The following is a 21,005-nucleotide window of genomic DNA, read 5'->3' as shown; positions in this document are numbered from 1 at the left end:
GACGGTCATCGGTCCCTTTTTCCAAAAAATTAAAACCACCCAAAAAGAATAAAAACGAACAGCAGGAAAGACGTCAGACGACACAGGACAAGAAATACTCCTACAGAGATCAGACAAAACAAATTAAAATCACACAGAGTGTGACGATGGTTGGCCGACCATAGAGATAAAAAGGAAAAGCCAACCACCGAGAACACATTAAAAACTCAGCGTAAAATCGTAGGCCAATGGCCAGAATCAACACAAAAGAACAGAACAAACACTCAGAGTAAACGATAAAAACCCCCTGCCCGAATAAAACGTAAAACTAAGTCAGCCATAACAGGGTCATCAGATAAAAGGGCAGGGAGCGTATCAGGCAGCGCAAATGTCTGCCTGACCACAGCTAAAAGGGGGCAGGCCAACAAAATGTGGGCCACTGTCAAAGCCGCCCCGCAGCGACATAGAGGAGGGTCCTCCCGGCGCAGTAAATAACTGTGTGTCAGCCGGAAGTGACCAATGCGGAGCCGACAAAGGATGACTGAGTCCCTGCGGTTGGCTTGCATGGATGACCGCAACACAGTCGTCGTCTCCTTAATGGCATGGAGTTTATTGGGCGTGATCCGATCGCGCCATTCAGCGTCCCAAAGCGCAAAAGCTTTCGGCAGAGGACTGCCCGCAAATCAGTCTCTGGGAGGCCAACACCCAGAGATGGTTTACTCGTGGCCTCTTTCGCCAGGCGGTCAACATGTTCAGTGCCTGGGATACCGACATGACCGGGGGTCCACACAAAGACCACAGAGCGGCCGCAACGGGCAAGAGTATGCAGGGACTCTTGGATAGCCATCACCAGACGAGAACGAGGGAAACACTGGTCGAGAGCTCGTAAACCGCTCAGGGAATCGCTACAGATAACGAAGGACTCACCTGAGCAGGAGCGGATATACTCTAGGGCACGAAAGATGGCGACCAGCTCAGCAGTGTAAACGCTGCAGCCATCCTGCAAGGAACGTTGTTCGGAATGGTCCCCTAGAGTGAGCGCATACCCAACACAAGCAGCAACCATCGAACCGTCAGTGTAAACAATGCCAGAGCCCTGATACGTGGCCAGGATGGAATAAAAGCGGCGGCGGGAGGCCTCTGGAGGGACTGAGTCCTTCGGGCCCTGTGCCAAGTCGAGCCGAAGGCAAGGGCGAGGAACACACCATGGGGGTGTACGCAAAGTGGCCCGGAAAGGAGGTGGAACAGTGAAAACCCGAAGCCCGAAGAGAAGCTCTTTGACGCGGACCGCGATTGTACAACCAGACCGGGGCCGACATTCTGGCAGATGGACGACCGATCGCAGGAACAGGAGACGATAGTTTGGATGCCCAGGCAAGCTTAAAACATGGGCAGCATAAGCGGCCAGCAAACATTGGCGTCGTAACCGCAGTGGAGGGACACCTGCCTCCACTAGTACGCTGTCCACAGGGCTGGTGCGGAAAGCACCAGTGGCAAGGCGTATCCCGCTGTGGAGAATTGGGTCCAGCACCTGCAACGCAGATGGGGACGTTGAGCCATAAGCCAGGTTCCCATAATCCAGACGGGACTGGATTAACGCCTGGTAGAGCCGCAACAGGGTAGATCGGTCGGCGCCCCAGCGGGTGTGGCTCAAGCATCTCAGAGCGTTTAGATGCCGCCAACACATCTGTTTAAGCTGCCGGATATGAGGCAGCCAAGTCAACCGGGCATCGAAAACCACCCCCAAAAACCTGTGGGTCTCCACCACAGCAAGAAGTTCATTGTCAAGAGAAGGCCGCGGCTCAGGATGGACCGTTCGGCGCCGGCAGAAATGCATAACGCGGGTCTTGGCAGCCGTAAACTGAAAACCATGCGCTGCAGCCTAAGACTGCGCCTTGCGGATTGCACCCTGTAGCTGACGTTAAGCAGCTGCAATGCCAATAGAGCTGTAGTATAGGCAGAAGTCGTCAGCATACAGGGAAGCGGAGACAGAATTTCCCACGGCCGCAGCGAGCCCGTTAATGGCTATTAAAAACAGGCAGACACTTAAAACAGAACCCTGTGGCACGCCGTTCTCCTGGGCGTGGGAGGAACTATATGAGGCTGCGACTTGCAAGCAGAAGGTACGATACGACAGGAAATTGCGGATAAAGATCGGCAGAGGGCCCCGAAGACCCCATCCATGAAGCGTAGAAAGGATGTGATGACGCCATGTCGTATCGTACGCCTTCCGCATGTCGAAAAAGACAGCGACCAGGTGCTGACAGCGGGCAAAGGCAGTACGGATGGCCGACTCCAGGCTCACCAGATTGTCGGCGGCGGAGCGGCCTTTACGGAACCCACCCTGAGACGGAGCCAGGAGGTCCCGAGACTCCAGTACCCAATGCAAGCGCCGGCTCACCATCCGTTCGAGAAGCTTGCAAAGAACGTTGGTGAGGCTAATGGGGCGGTAGCTGTCCACCTCCAAAGGGCTCTTGCCCAGTTTCAAAACGGGGATGACAATGCTCTCTCGCCATTGCGACGGAAACTCACCATCGACCCAGAGACGGTTGTACAGGTCGAGGAGGCGTCGCTTGCAGTCCACTGAAAGGTGTTTCAGCATCTGACAGTGGATGCTATCTGGCCCGGGAGCGGTACCAGGACAAGCGGCAAGGGCACTGTGAAATTCCCACTCACTGAATGGAGCGTTGTAGGATTCAGAAGTGTGGGTGCGAAAAGAAAGGCTCCGACGTTCCATCCGCTCTTTAATGGAGCATGTAACCTCCCCCCTCACTTATCGACCTTAATGACAGTGAAAAATTAAACCGCGTGTACCTAATGGAAATTTGGGAAAAGCAATCGTCACCAAAGTTAATCTATCGGTAAAGAGGGAGGAAAGGGTTACATCTAAATGATAGGAAAAATGCAAATGAAACTGGTGGAAATTAATTTTGAAAAGGGGTAAAGTTAATAAAGAAAGTAAATGTGCGGCCGTTACGTTAGCAATTAACTAGCGGTAATTAGATATTTGAGATTTGGGGGAAATCACGGTCGCCAGTCCTAAGGACAATTACTATAGTAACTGAAAAAGAAAGGTTATTACACATATAATTAACACTAGAAGCGTGGCAACTGAAGGTTGACACGTGTAGTGTGAAAACTGAAAGTTTGTCAGAAGTAATAAATTTCGCTACACTCTGACTTTATTTAGCAAAAGAATTAATAAAACTGGAAAATCGAAAGTTAATTTAGTGACTGAAGTTAATAGTGAGCTTTCTTTCTGAAGCACATCGACATTAAGTAAAATAAGGTTAGTCTTGGACTACCTCAACAATCATTTCAAAAGCTACTTGAATCTACGCAATTTAGAAATAAGAGAATTAACTTTGAACTTGAATTAAATGATTCTGAACAATTAACAATAGTAAAATTTAGTACGTACCAAGCTGAGCTGCAGTCACAGGTAACTAAAATACGGTAACAAAACTCGCACTCTTAATTTGTGCTTGTGTAATCTAACTATTGTAGCCAGCTAATGCTTGAATTGAACTTTGAAATTAAAGCAGTGAAATGGAATTATGCTGGCGTTTGAATTTCAACGACACTCGGGTTCATTTCGGAAAAGGAAGGGACCCTGCTTGGCAATGCAATTGGGACAATGAGCAACAAAGGTTCATGCTAAGTTGCTGTAATTTTGCGAGGCAAATGGAACAATTTGAAAAGCTGAGGTCTGCCATACAGTTCTGAAACTTTACGTGCTTTTAGTCTTCCTTGTTGGTTGATTGAAGGTTTGAAGCCGTCGATCGAGGAGGTGGCGACAGTCACTCATTGTCGGCCGTCGCTGTTGCAGAAGCTGGATGTTGGCGCGCCTTCTTCTCGACACGGTCACCAGGCGAAATGGGCTCTTGATGTGCGCCAGCTAATGCTTCTCGTCCACGACACCATGTCAGAAACTATCATCGCGAGTCGAGCGCAATTACCCCGAAAGCGCGGCAACTCGCGGGAGCGTCACACAACACCTGCTCCACTCGCTACTCCCGCCAGACTCTTACTGCCCGCGCTCCACGCGGCAGAGTTAACACTACCAAAGATCCTACACACTTTGATTCTTCACACGACCCATCGATGTAATCGTTCGATAGCAGTTTTCCCTAGGCAAGACCCAGCGTAAAAATACAAATAATATTTACGAAACAAACCAATTATACATCGACATAAGTGCATAAATATATATATACAAAAAGTAAAACAACTACAATATATAAAGAGACAGAAATGTCATATCTTGAGGTAACAAAACAAGGAAAAAAAATAATAGTACAATAGATGAAAATAGGAGGATATGCATTTCCGGCGTTACAAGCAGAAGGCCTGGAGGTAATTCGCAGAAGCGGAACTCATAGCAAAATGCTCTGCTAAGTGGTTTGCAATGACGTCGGAGTCAGTACAAACTGCTCCATTCAGTGAGAGCGCAGGGACGCTGATAGGTGTCCGATAGCCGTAGATGCGTCTAATCTTGGCCCAGACCTGCGATGGAGTGACATGGAGGCCAATGGTGGACACATACCGCTCCCAGCACTCCTGCTTGCTTTGGCGGATAAGGCGGCGGGCCCGCGCACACAGCCGTTTGAAGGTGATCAGGTGTTCAATGCAGGGATGTCGCTTGTGGCGCTGTAGCGCCCGCTGGCGATCTGTAATTGCTGCAGCGATCGCAGGCGACCACCAAGGCACAGTCCGCCGCCGAGCGGACCCAGAGGAGTGGGGAATGGCAGATTCGGCGGCAGTAACGACACCGGTGGTGAGCGATTGAACCACCGCATCAATGTCATCAGTAGAGAGAGGCTCAAGAGCGGCAGTGGAGGAGAACAAGTCCCAGTCAGCCTTATTCATAGCCCATCTGCTAGGGTGCCCAGAAGAGTGACGCTGTGGTAGCGACAGAAATATCGGAAAGTGGTCACTACCACACAGGTCATCATGCACACTCCATTGGACGGACGGTAAGAGGCCAGGGCTACAGATTGAAAGGTCAATGGCGGAGTATGTGCCATGCGCCACACTGAAGTGTGTGAAGGCACCATCATTTAAAATCGAGAGATCGAGCTGCGACAATAAAGCTCAACGGTGGCGCCTCGACCTGTTGCCACTGACCCACCCCACAGAGGGTTATGGGCGTTGAAGTCGCCCAATAGCAAGAAAGGTGGCGGCAATTGGCTTATCAGCGCAGCCAGGACATGCTGCGAGACATCACCATCCGATGAAAGGTAAAGACTGCAGACGGTAACAGCCTGTGGCATCTACACCCGAACAGCGACAGCCTCTAAAGGTGTTTGGAGAAGGACAGACTCGCTGTGCAGAGTGTGAAGGACATAGAGGCAGACGCCACCAGACACCCTTTCATATGCTGCCCGGTTCTTATAATAACCCCGATAGCCACGAAGGGCGGGGGTTCGTATTGCTGGAAACCAAGTTTCCTGAAGAGCAATGCAGAAGAAAGGGTGAAGGCTGATAAGTTGGCGGAGCTCAGCTAGATGGTGGAAGAAACTGCTGCAGTTCCACTGGAGGATGGTATTGTCCATTGCGGAGAAAGGCGTGACGGGACTGGGAAGGCAGATTACGCCGCTGGGTCACCTGCTGCCTCCGATGGAGCACCTGTGCAAGTGCTATCCATTGCGTCTGAGGGATCGGCGAGATCGAGGTCCTCAGCGGATGCAAGGATCTCCACCCCATCCTCAGCCGCAGAGCTTTTACGTAGCGGTGAAGTAGGTGCCACCGCAGGTGTCTTGGACTTACGGGTCTTCAAAGTCGTTTTCTCTCGCTGTTCCTTTGGTTGCCGTTGTTGAGAGGGCTTATTGGAGTCAGTCTCTGGGACCGACGAGGATCGCGAAGCCCGTCGACCAGCGACCTGTGGCTTCTTCAGCCACTGGTTGGTGTCTGCTGTGCTGCTGGTAGGAACCTGGGAAGGGAGTGACCCAAGGGATCCCTTCCGAGCGAGAGAAGCTGAAGAAGACTTACGCTTCTCCGGCTTAGAAGTGGGGACTGGTGTCCCCGGTGGTTTAGTGGGTGCTGCTCCCGAGGTAGATGGTGTCGGAGCAACAGCGTGAGAAGGGGCCCCCATCGTCAAGGGGGCAGGTGAGGTCCTGTGACTCTGAGAGCTGACTGTATATCTTGCAGCTGAAGGAGCTGGAGCAGGAGTGACAGTGGAGGCATAAGATGACATCATGCGCACGGGATGTAGCCGTTCAAATTTCTGCTTAGCCTCGGTGTAAGTCAGTCGGTCCAGGGTCTTATATTTCATGATTTTGCGTTCTTTCTGTAAGATACTGCAGTCCGGCGAGCAAGGGGAATGAGGCTCTCCACAGTTGACACAGACGGGAGGCGGAGCACATGGAGTATTGGGATGAGATGGGCGTCCACAATCTCGACATGTGAGGCTAGAAGTACAGCGAGAGGACATGTGACCGAACTTCCAGCACTTAAAGCACCGCATCGGGGGAGGGATATAGGGTTTGACGTCACACCGGTAGATCATCACCTTGACCTTCTCTGGTAAGGTATCACCTTCGAAGCCCAAGATGAAGGCACTGGTAGCTACCTGATTGTCCCTCGGACCCTGATGAACACGCCGGACGAAATGTACACCTCGGCGCTCTAAATTGGCGCGCAGCTCGTCATCAGACTGCAAAAGGAGGTCCCTATGGAAAATAACACCCTAGACCAAATTTAAACTCTTATGTGGGGTGATGGTAACGTGAACATCCCCCAACTTGTCACAAGCAAGTAACCTGCGTGATTGGGCAGAGGATGCCGTTTTTATCAAAACTGACCCAGAGCGCATTTTGGACAAGCCCTCCACCTCCCCAAACTTGTCCTCTAAATGCTCTACAAAGAACTGAGGCTTCACGGATAGAAACGAGTCCCCATCAGCTCTGGTACAGACGAGATACCTGGGCGAATACACGTCACTGTCATTCATTGCCTTTCGTTCCTCCCATGGTGTGGCCAGGGATGGGAACGATTTGGGGTCATAAACGTTAGCTTTAAAATGAGCCCTCGAACGCTTAGAGACTGCTGGGGGCTGGCCGCCAGCGAGAGATGATGTACCACGCTTCATTGCGGGTCATCCGCCCTGATGCCACCTACTCCGACCAAGGGCCCTCCCCACGGGCGCCACCCAGCCGCAGCAATAGCCACCTGGCAGGATGGCCATTGCCGGGAGTCCTGATGCCCCAGGGAGATGGGCATCTACTCCTTGGCATACGTGGGGAGTTAACGGCGCAGGCATCAGTAGAGCGATCCCTGTGTTGTCAGGGGGCTACAACCAACAGGGTACATGGCGGCCCCACCACAACGGACTGGCTACCGTGCTGGATCTTAGGTGCAAAAATGTCCAAGCTCATCGTCGCAGTTAAAAGCAACACTGCAGAGTGTAGCATGGTAATCGCACCCAGGGACGTATCCTCGCCCAAGAGATGGAAAACGAGCGGGACACCATTGCAACGACGAAAAAGCTGGCTAAAGGTCTCAATGCACGACGGATACAGTGCACCATGTAAGGCGCCCTTCCCCAATTGGCTCGCTCTTCAGAATAATTTAGAAAGACGGAGGTCAAACCCGAGAGGGGACCATCACATAAGGCCGAAACATTTGAGACTCCTTTTAGTCGCCTCTTACGACAGGCAGGAATACCGCGGGCCTATTCTAACCCCCGAACCCGCAGGGGGGGACTAAAAAAAAGGTGTGGTTGCTGGGATACAGCCTGAGGCATCAAGAAATTGTCAATTTGGTGATGGAGAGAAGAGAGTGGGGGACGTAAAACTTATAGAAAGAGATCAAAGTGTGACTACTGCAAGATGGTTCAAGTGGATGCAGGCTGAAGTTAGTCACGTAGCTAGATCACAACAACAGTAACAACAACAACAACAACAGCAAGCTCTGTATTTCCCTGCCTCAATTTCTCTGTCAGAGACTTTATCGAATGACTACTACACTGTTCTAGCTCAAGAAGAGAACTCTCCTTCAATAAAGCACCTCTCCTATCCCACACATTGTTAATCCATAACTTCACACCAGCCTCGTCCATCCAACCCTTATCATGTAAATGAACAACAACAACTGGTGGTTATTTTAGATTTTGGCACAGTTTTGCACTTGAAAATGATCACTGAATTAAATTTAGGACAATTTTAGTAGTATGAAAGGACAACAGTGTAGAGCATTTTTTCATGTCCACTTGTTTTTATAGTTACAGTTTGAGCATGTTTCACAGCAACAGTTCTGTTCCTCGGCACATCAAATGCCAGAGGAGTTTCGTCCATATTCGCTATTTGGCTTAGTTCCATACTGGTTTTCTTTTGATGCTGAATAATAAAGTGATGGAAAGATAATATTTTCTCTTCATACTCTTGTGGCATTTTCAGAGATCTTTTGGTTTCGGTTTGCAAGCTAAGTCCATGATGCTTCATAAACCTGTAGCACCGACCAAGTAAACCCTTAAAATCCGTTAAGCTCCACTGTAGTACTAGCTTAGGAGCATGTATTTGAATCATTTTTGTATTAATTCCAATGCCATTTTGACAGTGTCCTTGAACCCATTTCAATACATCATCATCTAGGTTTGGCCATTTTGCATCCAGTCCTGTATTTGCACATTTAGTGTTCATTTTTTTTCAGTTCTTCTTTATTAGCCCGCCAATTGGAAAGGTTTTTTTCTGTTGGTGGAGGGCCAAAATGCCACTCAGCTGCTCTGTTTCCATGTTCTGCTGCAAATGCCACTACTTTCAATTTATACCCCGAATCATACAAACACCTCTTATTTCTTTCCATTAGCCTACAAAAATATTGTACTGTTACCAATAACACAAATCACTTTCAATTCAAGTACACTGGCACCGTAGACTGCAATGATGCATCATAGGCTAGACAGTGTTCTGGATTTGTGATGGTGGGGCAGAAGGGAGACTGTTAGCAAGCTGGTGAATCCCTACAACTTATGTTTGTTGCATCAGCACACTGCTGCTGCTAGTTGGATTCAGTGATGCCAGATAGAGATATAAGGCCATTTTTAAGACTGATGGGAATTTTAAATTAAACGCCGGTGATTTTTATATTAATTTCGAATGTAACACGCAAGCAATTTTTCGGGGAAAAAGTGCATCTTATAGTCCATAAAATATGGTACTTAAACTTTCCTACTTGTGCCAGTGTACATGGAAAACTGTGTACCATGTGAGCACCTACTTTGTAGGAAAGACATACAGATTGTGCGCCACAGGATTTGTGTTGTTAATAGTGTTAGTGTCTTGACTTGACATTAGGCGCAGGTACTGGTATGCTGATGTACGGTTGAAACACGATCATCGGTGTGTATTACATCTGCAAACAATAAACATGGGTCTGGACAAAGTGAGCAGGGCTTTACTCTTGATGCTCTTTTATCAAAACAATGGCAATAGTGCCGCTGCTCTTCATTAGTACTGACACATTAGAGCAGGACTGAGAAGTATTTGCACATCAGAACTGATGAAAATGATTCCAAAGTTCGAATAACTGGAAATTTGGTAATAGTGCCAAAGTTACTTTAGGCATGGCTAGATGCAATGAGCCATCATCTAGTAGTGCACAAGCTATGTCATGACAGCTAGATGTTTCAGAGTTGGCTGTTTGAAAAGTGCTGTGAACAATTGTGAATTGGTATCTGTAGTGGATCTGTCATGGATGCAGAGGAATGTCGCATTGAGCAACATTTGTAACATAAATACGATATGCAATTAACAAGTTTTACTTTCTTGTGTGGAAATTAAAATGTGTTTCTTTCAATGGTTGATCTGTTATTTCTCTTTGCACATCCTTAAAATGTTTCTATGAAATTTCATTGCCCTACAATCAATCTTTTTTCATGAGGGTCCTCTCTAGTACCTAAAGTTTTATTATAACCAGTCTGTACTGTGAGCCAACAAACACATGTAAAAAAAATTAAAAAAAAAAAAAAAAAAAAAAAAACAACTTCCTTATAACACAGTCAGGGAAACAAATGCTACCAATATGACAAATGATTTTATGAAGACTCTTTGGAAAAGGAAGCTTCATTATCATGTAGTCTGGAAAGTGGCAGTTGGAACAGAATAGTTGCTTCTGTGACATGCTGTTGTCAGTCTGCAAAGGGCTGTGATTTTATGAAGACTCATTAGAAAAGGCACCACATTATTATGTAGTCTGGAAAGCAGTGGTTGGAACAGAATAGTTGCTTCTGTGACATGCTGTTGTCAGTCTGCAAAGGGCTGTTAATAGCGGGAAAGTCAACACTGTGTCTTGTTCACCTAAAGTAACTGACAAATTAATGTGACGTAATAGCCCAAATTAGAAATGCTGAGTATCAACAATGAAGTGGTTGGTTGGTTTGGGGGGGTTGAAGGGACCAGAAACAATGAAGCACTGAACACATAATATAATGAAATTGATGCCTCGTATCTATAAGGAGCAATTGATATCACCTACTGTGGCAGCACACTCTTGCAATCCACCATCGCAGCATTTGCATCCAGCACCAGTGGTGACCAAACAAAGCAAGTGTGCCACTGTTGTGTGCAGTCAGCATCTCGCCGGCATGTATGAGTACATTGGGCCACTGCCAGAGGATCCTTGTCCAGTTGCATCTCCTCTGCCACACACAAATGTTCTCGTAGCTCTGCACTGGTGTGCATTCAGTTGTCAGTGACAGGACTCTGTACCTGGACAGTTAACAGTTGAGTTAAATGTTTCTGTACTGTTGTCATTATTTGGTGAGCAGTTATCAGCCGATGTGATATTTGTGCATGCAGTGGTTAACAATAAAGAGTGTAGATGTAGCGCTTACCAAGTTATATGATATTTAAATAGAAATGGGAATTATTAGTGTTTGACAATTTGCCCCTCATCTCATGAGACTCAGATTCCTGGGCAAATGTTTCTGCTTTTTCCTTAACATTCTCACTTTACTGAAAAATTTGCTTTGCTTTGTCAGATAACAGAATCCATGATGCAGCGGCTACCATTTGCATTAAGTTTACACCCATGTAGTAAACATTTTTAAAATAAGGTTCTTTGTGGATAAACAACATGTTGACTGTAAACATTAGAATAAATCCCTATGGTGGGCTTTGAGAGATTCCATGTGAAACTGTGCCTGAGACTTTTTTTTTTTTTAATTTTATTGTTAATTAAATTTATGTCACTGTTTGTAGTGTTCTGAAAAAATTATCAAAGTTACAGAAATATTCGAGGAAATAAGGTGACATGGAGTCGGCACTTCTGCATATGAGGAAGGAGGGCATAAAACTTGCTTTTTATATTAGCAGCTAATTAAGCTTAAACTGCAGCCACAGTTATTATTTGCATTGTTAAGTTTAAAGAGCAGAGCATTACTTTCAGAAAAGGTTTTTTTTGTTATGCATTTAGTGTTTCACCAATGACATAAAACATGCAAAGTTTTATCAGTCACTCAGCAGCTACAGTGGTTCTGTTGATTTTAGCTTAGGAGTTAGAAAACCCACTAAATACATCTAGTGATCCACAAAGCAGAGTTTAATATATAAATGACCATGTATAAATCTTGAAAGTAATTGTGTCCCACCTGTGCCAGGTTTTTAGGCTGTTATGAAATCTAAACCAATTACTATTTAATCAGAAAAATGGGAAAAACCATGTCAGCAAAGAATAAGAGACAACTTTGAAAAAAGTTGCAGAAATACAATATTGCAGTTCCTGTATTATTCTGATTACGATGCAAAGTTCTTTTGGACATGCATGCATGCAAGTGGGAAATTCAGGTTCAAGTCCCACTCCAGCAAAAATTTTCATTGTCGTCGTTCCATTCTACAGCTGATGGTAGTACTTATTCGCAACTGCGAATTAAAACGATGAGTTGTAGAAAGGTGCCAGCACATACAGCACTCACAAAGAAAATAAAGACAATAAGATAGAAAAAGATGAGAAAACATGAAGATACAGGCAACCACACCTGAAAAATTTTTAATTGAACACTGTATGATATGAAGGATGCTGAAAGAAAAAGAAAGTACAAAAAAAAAGTCAGTAGCCATACGAAAAGTATGTATGGGAAAGTGTGCAGAAAAAGGTAATAAGCAGATTTTCTTAGAGACAAGGAAACTTTATCTTGGAAACTTACACAAGTGATAGTCTGCTCACAATACAAAACTTTTTCACAGGTGTTAAAAGCGGAAGGATGTCAAGTCTTCTATACACCCACAACTGAAAAAATAGTTAGTTTGCAGAAGCATTACATGAATCTGACAGTAATTCTGAGATGAGTGATGAACAATCATATTTCGAAGACCTGTAGACATACAATCTTTAAGCAGTAACAGCGTTAGAACCAGATGTCGCAAAGAGCTTGCCTAGAACATTTATTTTGTGAAGATATCAGCCAAATGTATGTATGCTGCATTTGTGCAGAGCGCTCTTGACAAAAATTGAAAAATACAGACTGTCTGTATGAGACTTGTCAGGGACTCAACAAAGTTGTTGAATGTTGATGAGGAGGATGTATCCTTGAAACAATTTGAAAAAGTTCTTGCTATTCTACCAAATACAGGTCATCAAACATGTTAGGATCACCTTAGACTTTTTTGAAAGTGAGTGAGTACTACTCTTTGCAGTTTTTTAATAGTGGATTTTTTTACCTAAAATAATTAGGTACCCAGAACTTTAAAGTAACAATGTAATGAAATTTATCTAAATTACAGGTAACTAAATGTTCCAACAAGGTTACCTAAATAGAATATGAAGTCTAAATATGTTAAGCAGTGATTCATTTGCACATTAATCATTAAACCATCCCTAAAACCTCACTTTGTAAGCTTTTGATATTCAGCTTTAAAGGGAAGGTAAAACAACTACCCATATGATCATCAATCAATCTTTAATTTATTTTTATTTATACTTTTTGTTATATTAGCTTTTGATTGTCAAAAAATGTAAAGCAACTGTTCAACCCGTGGTGATGGAATCCTCCTTTTACTTTGAAGGTACAGCTAGTAATCATGGTGCAGTTTCAGTAATAGCTGCCTCCCTCACCCACCTCAATAAATAAATAAAGTAAATAAATAAAAAAGTAGGATTTTGTAATTTTACATGTTCAGTTTACAAATAAGCCACAATGGCACAACTTAAACAGGAATTAAGAGATGTTTACCTCTAGCAGTAAGATTGTAAAAGAACTGGTGATTAAAATCAGAATACCAGTTGATCCAATTTCCGTAAAACTCATAGGCCTTCTGACAAATAAGCCTACATTTAAAATCGAAAAGGTTCAACCTTGTATACAAATGACATTAAAAACGGTTAAGAAGCCAAAAACTACACACAAGAACTATAAAGTAGAGCACAAAACTACAGGCATACAAATGCTAATGGAAATATACTTGGTTGTAAGGAGACTAATGCAATGGCTCCATAGCAATGTCCACTGCTGTGTTGTAGACCTATCACAAAGCAATACCTTTCCTGTATTTGCATGCTAGAATTGTAAATAGTATAAAAGATATGTGGTAAGTGCTCAGTACAATACTAGAGCAAAAATTCACGAGATGTATATGTTGCACTTTGAGTTCAGTCAGTCATTCAGAAAGAAAATCTGTAGCAAATTTCTCCTATTCCAATGAGGTTTCACTGCATAGCTCACAGGATGTAGAAGAAAAGTGCCTGACTGGCGCTAACCCTATTCCTAAACTTAGCTGTGAAATAACGTTTTGATCAACTGCTATACATTGCACATCCACTGGACAGGAATATATCCCAAATGTTGTAAAAGAGCATAAGTACAACTATTTACAAGTCCGTTTCTGTAACACATGAGCTCAACTATCAGTGGAATATATTAATAAATATTTTGCTTTTAAGTTTGTGCATTCATTTTTAGACATGTTGCCTGTTGGCACTCGTATTGGTATCTTCAGCTGTTAGTCATTAAGCGATCTTTCTGACATTTTGCTAGCATGAGTGGCTGGCTATCGCTGTCAAAGACTCAACCTCCATATAACTGGTAGCAGACTTGCAGAGGGTCAAAAGATGAGAGTGATTAAATTAATTCAACTTAGGAGTTTTACAGTAATTACATTAGTTAAGATGTGAAGGAATATTGGGAACCAGAAGTTGTACACGTGTTACATGCAGCTGTGCAGTTCAGTGCTACGATACTGTGGCATAATTGGGTCGGCAGAGCGCCATGTTCAGCAACATTGAGGAGAACGCTGTACCAATGGCCAGCTCCCACATAGCACAATACGTGACAAGAAGCAGTTCGCTGCACGCCAGAGCAGTAATCGGGTCAGTTATGCTAGCCGAGTGACAACAAAATATATTCCACTGACCTATTGGGGAAGAAGAAAAGCAGAAATCTGCGGCAGGATGCTGTATTTAAGGACCAGCATCCAGCTCTTCAACATTGTGTGCTGTGAGGTGTTGGAGTGACGCATGACGCACAGCCTGTGTCACCTAACACCACCACCAGTTTGGAGTCATCACTGCCATCGCAATCATTGTAGTAGTCACCACTGTAATGCAAATCACCACCTAGGAGGCTCCAGAATGCCGCCGCCACCGTAACTATCGTCAGATGCCATCAACAGACAGCAGCCTGTCATGGGTGCACTTTGTGGTAACACACTGTCGCCATCATCCTGGGATGCTGCTGGAACAAATACCGTGGCAGGGACAGGGGCTGGGAACGCTGGCCCACCGAAGCCAGGCGGCTGCCACCAGAGGTGGTCCGCTGAAACAGGGCATTGACCTGTCCCACTGCCACACCCCCAGCCGCCAACACAACATAGGTCTGTGACGCATGGTTCCAGCTTCTGCAGTGAGTCCCTGCAAGGCCGAAGCACCACTGTCAAGGCAGCAGATTGAAGTTATGTCAGTGCACCTTCAGACTCAGCAGCAGGCACATGTGCGAACGTCTGCTCATCACATCCGTCGCTGTCAAGAATAATACAAGTGGAAGTAAACCTCGCCCTGGGGGGCCCACAACCAATGATTGCAGTTGATCAATAAATGTTGTTATTCTGTCATCAGGAGCCATCTGTGGACACTCCCTTACCATCCTTTTCCTCACGCTTAGCAGAAAACCCACGTTTGAATCTGGCGACGGGCAAAGGAGTCCCGTGCCAGTTAACATGCCCTGCTTACACTGGTGTGGCCGTTTACAGACTGGACTCAAGTTGACAGCTGGAAGTTATATGAACTTGCTGCGCCAATGTCTGATGACTTTTTTCGTGGTCATTACCACTATAGTTCTCCCCTAGTTAACTGTAACAGTCATTTGCTTCAGCAGAGGAATCCAGGTCCCATTTATCGTAAGACTTTCCTCCAACTATGTTGAAAGTATAGTGTTACTGTTAAGTCTGATTGCTTCCCTAAACAAGGTGGTGTGGTGGCCTTATTCCAGAAAAGAAACTGTATGTCGGAGAATTTCATATGTGGTCGGTCTCACATAGTGTAGGCCTTGACATGACAGACCTCTCTATCTGCCCTAGCCTGAAATGTCATTTATCTCTGCTCTTGAATTATCTGGTCATTTGAATACACATACATGATACATAGTATGTTCTTGACTGAGTGGGCCTCATTTGTTCTTTGCTGACCTGACACATGCCCTGTGCTTCTTGGTCAGCACATAGGCATATATAATCTTTAAACTATGCCTGAGCAGTATACAAACAAATCTTTATGTCATTCTGGGAATGTATGGTGGAAAAAAAAAAAAAAAAAATCTACGGGAAACAGAGAGTGGATTAGCTGCATGTAACAAGGGGAGTTCTACAGCAGTAGTGGCCACGTGAAGTCCCTGAAACATTGGCACTGTAAGTTCATATAAACTCTGGTTAAGGGCTCGACTCCAATCTGCCACCAGCAAGGAAGGGTGAATCTTTGACCATGTTAGCCAATCATTCTGATGAAATGTCAGAAAAGAATCACAGAACAAATGTTGGCCAAATATCTCGAGACAAAATCCGACATACAATATGTTTAGGCCTACCTGGTAAACTGCTGAGAAACAAAACAAGATAAAAATGTCATCCAAATTCTTCAAAGCATTGGTATTTATTTGCCAGAGAAAATATATACTTACAAAACATCAAACAATATATATAAAGCAACTTGTCACCATGATTGATTTTGAGAAAAATTATATTTTTGAAATAATTTCCTTGAACTCTGAAAGCATCAATCATCAAAATTCTGCATTTGATATTCTAAAATGCCTAGTTGTCAAATGATGTAGAATATTTTGTGTTCCTCCAGTTTAAAAACTGGTAACCTCTAAAGAAATATATTACAATGGGATATTCAGCAGGTTTCATTGCTGAACACTATCTTTCCTCATGTAAAATGAAGTAACATTATGTATAAAAAAAATAACTTGCCACAACACGAATGTTTACACAGAGAGAGAATGCCAATACCATATGTCCTCCTGCATGATAACAATTTTACATGACAGGAAAACACTGTCAGGTCTTAACCAGTATATTAAAAGTTAAAAAGAAAGAATAGTGTGGCAGCCCAAAAAGCCACAAACTGTCACCATGACTGCTATGTTTCTACAAAATTTCTTAAGATGAAATGCAGAAGCAAAACCCTGTTGTACTCTCCACATTACAACTTTATTCATATGATTTACAGGCATGTGAAATGATCCCAGCTACAGGGTGACGATATGATACTGCAACCACTATTAAAGCAAAACATTTCATGAAAATCTTAAAACTCAAAGCCAACCATGGTGGAATTGTATTGCAGTGATTGGATGAACGTTGATATGTGGTACAGAACATCAATAAACAAATGCAATCAAACATAAATTTATGTACCTCTTTATTCATGCCTTATCAGGTCAAAGGAGGAGTCCGATCCCACCTGTCGGCTTTGACCCGTGACATAAGGGTATTGTGTTGTGTGACGTCATGATGGCACGGAGTTTAGCTTATGAGTGTGTTGTGTTTGTAGATGTCTTCTTGTGGTTGGTGGTGTCCTCTGTTGGTGTGTGTTTATGTGGCATATTGGGCTCATTTGGGTGTCGGTACTTGAAGTGTGCATTTATTGGTCATGACTGTTATAGAAGAATGGAAATTAGTTTCAGTGATCTAAGAATTAAGTTTCCATTGTGTGTATGTCATCGCAGTGTCGTTTGATGTTATTAGTTTGTTATTTGTTGTGTGGTAAGTCATTTAATTCAATTTGTGGCTTCTTTTGTTAGGTATGGATATGACTTCTAAGTTTAATAGGGCGCGTCTGCAGGCTGAAATGAGGGACGACATGTTGTCCATTATTAAGTTTCAGCAACTTTTTGGGCTTGTGGAGACGATAGTGAAATGCGGCGTACGCAAGCAGAATATGCGAGAGGTTTTTTTTATGTGTGCGCATGTGTGTGATTGGGGTGGCTGACCTAGTGTGTAGCGCTGGAACTTTTTTGTGGTAAGCAGTGGTTTTTTTGTGTGTATTGTTCGCATGTTAGGATGTTCGCTGGGGTTTTTATGTGTTGTTGGGTCAGTGTTATTTCATGTTAGTGGTTGATGTTTTGGTATCGGCATTTGTGGTTGATTTATGTACTTAGGGGAAGTACTAGATTTCAATTTTTTTGGTATTGTCAGTTGTTATTTGAGCTATATAGGTTGTGGGAAGTGACCGATTCCAATTTATCGCCATAGCTATGTGTGTTTTGAACAGGGAGCTGTTGTTTACCTATACAGGTCAAGGGAAGTGTTCGGTTCCAATGTGACGTCGCCAGCTACGTGCGTTTTGGTATCGTGAGCTGCTGTTGACCTATATAAGTCATGGGAAGTGAACGATTCCAACTTGTTGTCGTAGCTGTGTTTTGATATCGTGAGTTGCTGTTGACCTAAAAAGAACACACCATGATCCCAAAAAAAGTTACAGAATGTACGGGAATCGGACACTTCCCTTTACCTTTTCCCTTTAGGTCAACGGTAGCTGACGATATCAAAACACCAATGACTACAGCAAAACCTGTGGAAATTGGAATCAGACATTTTCCTTGACCGCAGCTGACGGTACCAAAATACCTATACATATAAAAATACGAAAATTGGAATCGGTCATATCCCTTGATCTATATAGGTCAACTATAACTACTTATACGAAAAAAACCAACACCTACAGCTACGAAAAACGAAACCACCACATCTCCAAAATTAAAAATTCAAACATCCCTGCGTAAATTAAAACACATTCAATACACAATAATTACACAAAACATTGCAACTTGAGAACACAACCAACTCAAACTCCGCGCCGTAATGACGTCACACACCACAACATATTTACGTCATGAGTCAAAGCAGACGGGTGGAATCTGACGCTTCGTTAACCCATAACAAAAAACATGGTGAATTGAACAGTCAATAGTACATATTTCCTTAAAAATATGTCTTTACTCTGATAAGGAGTTCATGTAACAAAAATCATTACCTATAAATATATTATCAGGTTGACCTCTTAGGATGGAGTATGTTTGTAGGCAACACAATACATGTCTAGTTTGTACATTATTCAGTGTAATCTACAAAACAAGTTGTATTATCAGCGATGTCTTGTTATTCAGTTCTCTTGTCTGAAGGTTCCGTCTGTTCCTTTAATTCTGCCGTATGTAATTCAGTGATACGTAGCATATAGGCCTATATGTGTCTATCACCATTTTTTATGTATGCCTGTATATCATGACTTTCCTATTATTCTTATCTTATGTAATTCTACTACATATACGGCGTATGTGTATGTATAGTGACGACATCAATACAATGGCTGGCTGAAAGATAAAGCGGCGAGAAAATTAATGACACATTAAAAATTAATAAAACATACATGAAGTCTGGAATACGGTAACAATGCCACATATGCCTGTGATTAATACTGGGAATATGCAGAGAAACAGACATCTCTACGTGACTAACCAGTAGCACACTTGATCATAAATTATTTGTTCTTCTTGCGTTCTGTAAACTGTGCAGAAACAACAGCTGATAGAACACTATAAAATGGAAATTTACTTTCTACCGAGTAGTTCATGGGTCATACGAATTAAACTACTTCATGTAGGTGTCAATATTAATCAGCAACAGACAAAAGTACGACAGACTTTGCAAAAAAATAAGAAATACCTGGTAGCCATTCTCCTTTGTCGAATACAGCTTCTTGTTCTCCCAATCTTATCCTAATTTCTCCAACTTCCAACCCGAGATCCTCAGTGGGCCTTTCCTGTCCAATAGTTGCAATGGCTTTTCGTGGTGTCGGTTTTCTGGGTGAAAATTTATTTGAAAATAGTGGCATTGCACAGCCATTTATGGAGCACAGTTTCTACGAAACACCTATGCCACACTTTCTGTCTTCCAACTACAAACAAACACTTTTTCATTCACGTCTAGACGTCTATAAACAAAACGGCTCCCAACATAACATATACTAAAACCTCTGACATAATCGAAGTCAATTTCAACTACGATTCTATCGAAAGAAATTTACTGCAATGGTGACAGTGCAACGGAGAAACAGGTGCTGCGAAAGTATTATGGGGAAGAAGCAACACCAACACCTACTTTGAAAATATGGTTTAAATGTGTATTTCACATAATGAAGCGAGATAAAATTTTTTTGAGGCGAATGTGAAGTGTCTGGAGGTAAGTTTAAGCAGTTTTAGAGAATGATGAATTTTATGGATTGGCTACAATGAATGAATGGATGAGGTGGTGGTGGTGGTGGTTAATGTTTAACGTCCCGTCGACAACGAGGTCATTAGAGACGGAGCGCAAGCTAGGGTTAGGGAAGGATTGGGAAGGAAATCGGCCGTGCCCTTTCATAGGAACCATCCCGGCATTTGCCTGAAACGATTTAGGGAAATCACGGAAAACCTAAATCAGGATGGCTGGAGACGGGATTGAACCGTCGTCCTCCCGAATGGGAGTCCAGCGTGCTAACCAATGCGCCACCTCGCTCGGTGTAATGAATGGATGATGCTGACAGTTGAAAATCAGGTATTGTTTATTCTTTTGTAGCAGATCACTATATTATCTAATGAGAATTTTTGAGTGTTGTGTTTGTCGTTGAATATGTTAGTGTTCCTCAGTTGTTTAATCACTGATTAACAACATCAGTAAACTATTTGGAATGAATTCCATGCAATAGAAGCGTACAAGCGTGTGCTTTGATTCAGTTCATTTGGAGACACACAATTTAAGGTTATGGATAGGAAGAAAGACAATTCACCCACAGCAGTTGCTACTGTTAGAGCACATTTGGCGGATGGATGCTGCACGCGACACCATATTCCTTCCAGAAAGATCTCACAACAGACAATGATTAAAAAATGTAATCCAAGACTTTGTTGATCAGTAGCAGCATGCAGTCAGATGTGGGAGAAAACCAAAATTGAGCGCTAGAGTTCAGTGAAAATTGAAAAATATGATCATTTGCAATCGTAAAGCTACAAGTACGCTAATCGCCGTGTAGTTTAAGGATTATGGAGTGACTGTCAGCTAGAAGTGTAAGGAGACTGTTGTGCAAGACAGGCCAGCTAGCGCGTAAATTAGTACATGGCTTTGAACGTTTATGGAGACGGTATACATGACAGCAAAAATCGCTTATTAATATCACTAAAAAAATTAGTAATGCGAAGTTTGATAGTAATAAGGATTACTATTATCTTGCATCTATATTTCAGTTAAGAATCAGTGTTCTGTGTCACAGAGGAAAGCAGCCAGTATGTGGGGAGGAGGGAATAGGGAGAGTTTCATCAAAACTGTGTACACCGAACTGTGAAGCATCCCATTTAAGTTATGGTCTGAAGTGTTTTTTCATGGAAGGGTCCAGGTAACCAGCACATGTTGAAGATTCTATGAATCAAAGATAGTATCTGAAAGTGTTAGAAGAGAGATTTCTGCCTATGACTAGGGAATGGTTTAAGGCCAATTCAAACTGGCTGTCACATCATGTCCCATCAAAACATTCTGCAATGCATTTCAGATGGCAGCCTCCAAACT

At 43.5% G+C, this 21,005-nt stretch overlaps 1 protein-coding gene across 2 annotated transcripts in view; it reads right to left on the bottom strand.

Moving 5' to 3' along the window:
- LOC124596162 (protein chibby homolog 1) overlaps positions 1 to 19,442 on the bottom strand; it is a 55,995-nt gene extending 36,553 nt beyond the window's left edge. The window contains exons 1-2 of one of the 2 annotated variants that reach the window (XM_047135196.1): positions 19,131 to 19,273; positions 10,453 to 10,685 (exon numbers count right to left, since the gene is read on the bottom strand). In XM_047135196.1, coding sequence (XP_046991152.1) covers positions 10,453 to 10,685; positions 19,131 to 19,141 — 244 coding nt within the window. In that variant the 5' untranslated portion in view covers positions 19,142 to 19,273. Of the gene's footprint in view, positions 1 to 10,452; positions 10,686 to 19,130 lie in introns of both variants that reach the window. The other variant, XM_047135197.1, reaches the window with a different exon arrangement.
- Positions 19,443 to 21,005: the final 1,563 nt, after the last annotated feature.

Source organism: Schistocerca americana, chromosome 2 (assembly GCF_021461395.2).
Source record: "Schistocerca americana isolate TAMUIC-IGC-003095 chromosome 2, iqSchAmer2.1, whole genome shotgun sequence".
In the NCBI taxonomy this organism is placed as follows: Eukaryota; Metazoa; Arthropoda; class Insecta; order Orthoptera; family Acrididae; genus Schistocerca; species Schistocerca americana.
The sequence above is the reverse complement of the archived record's forward strand: the minus strand, read 5'-3'. Positions and strand labels throughout refer to the sequence as shown.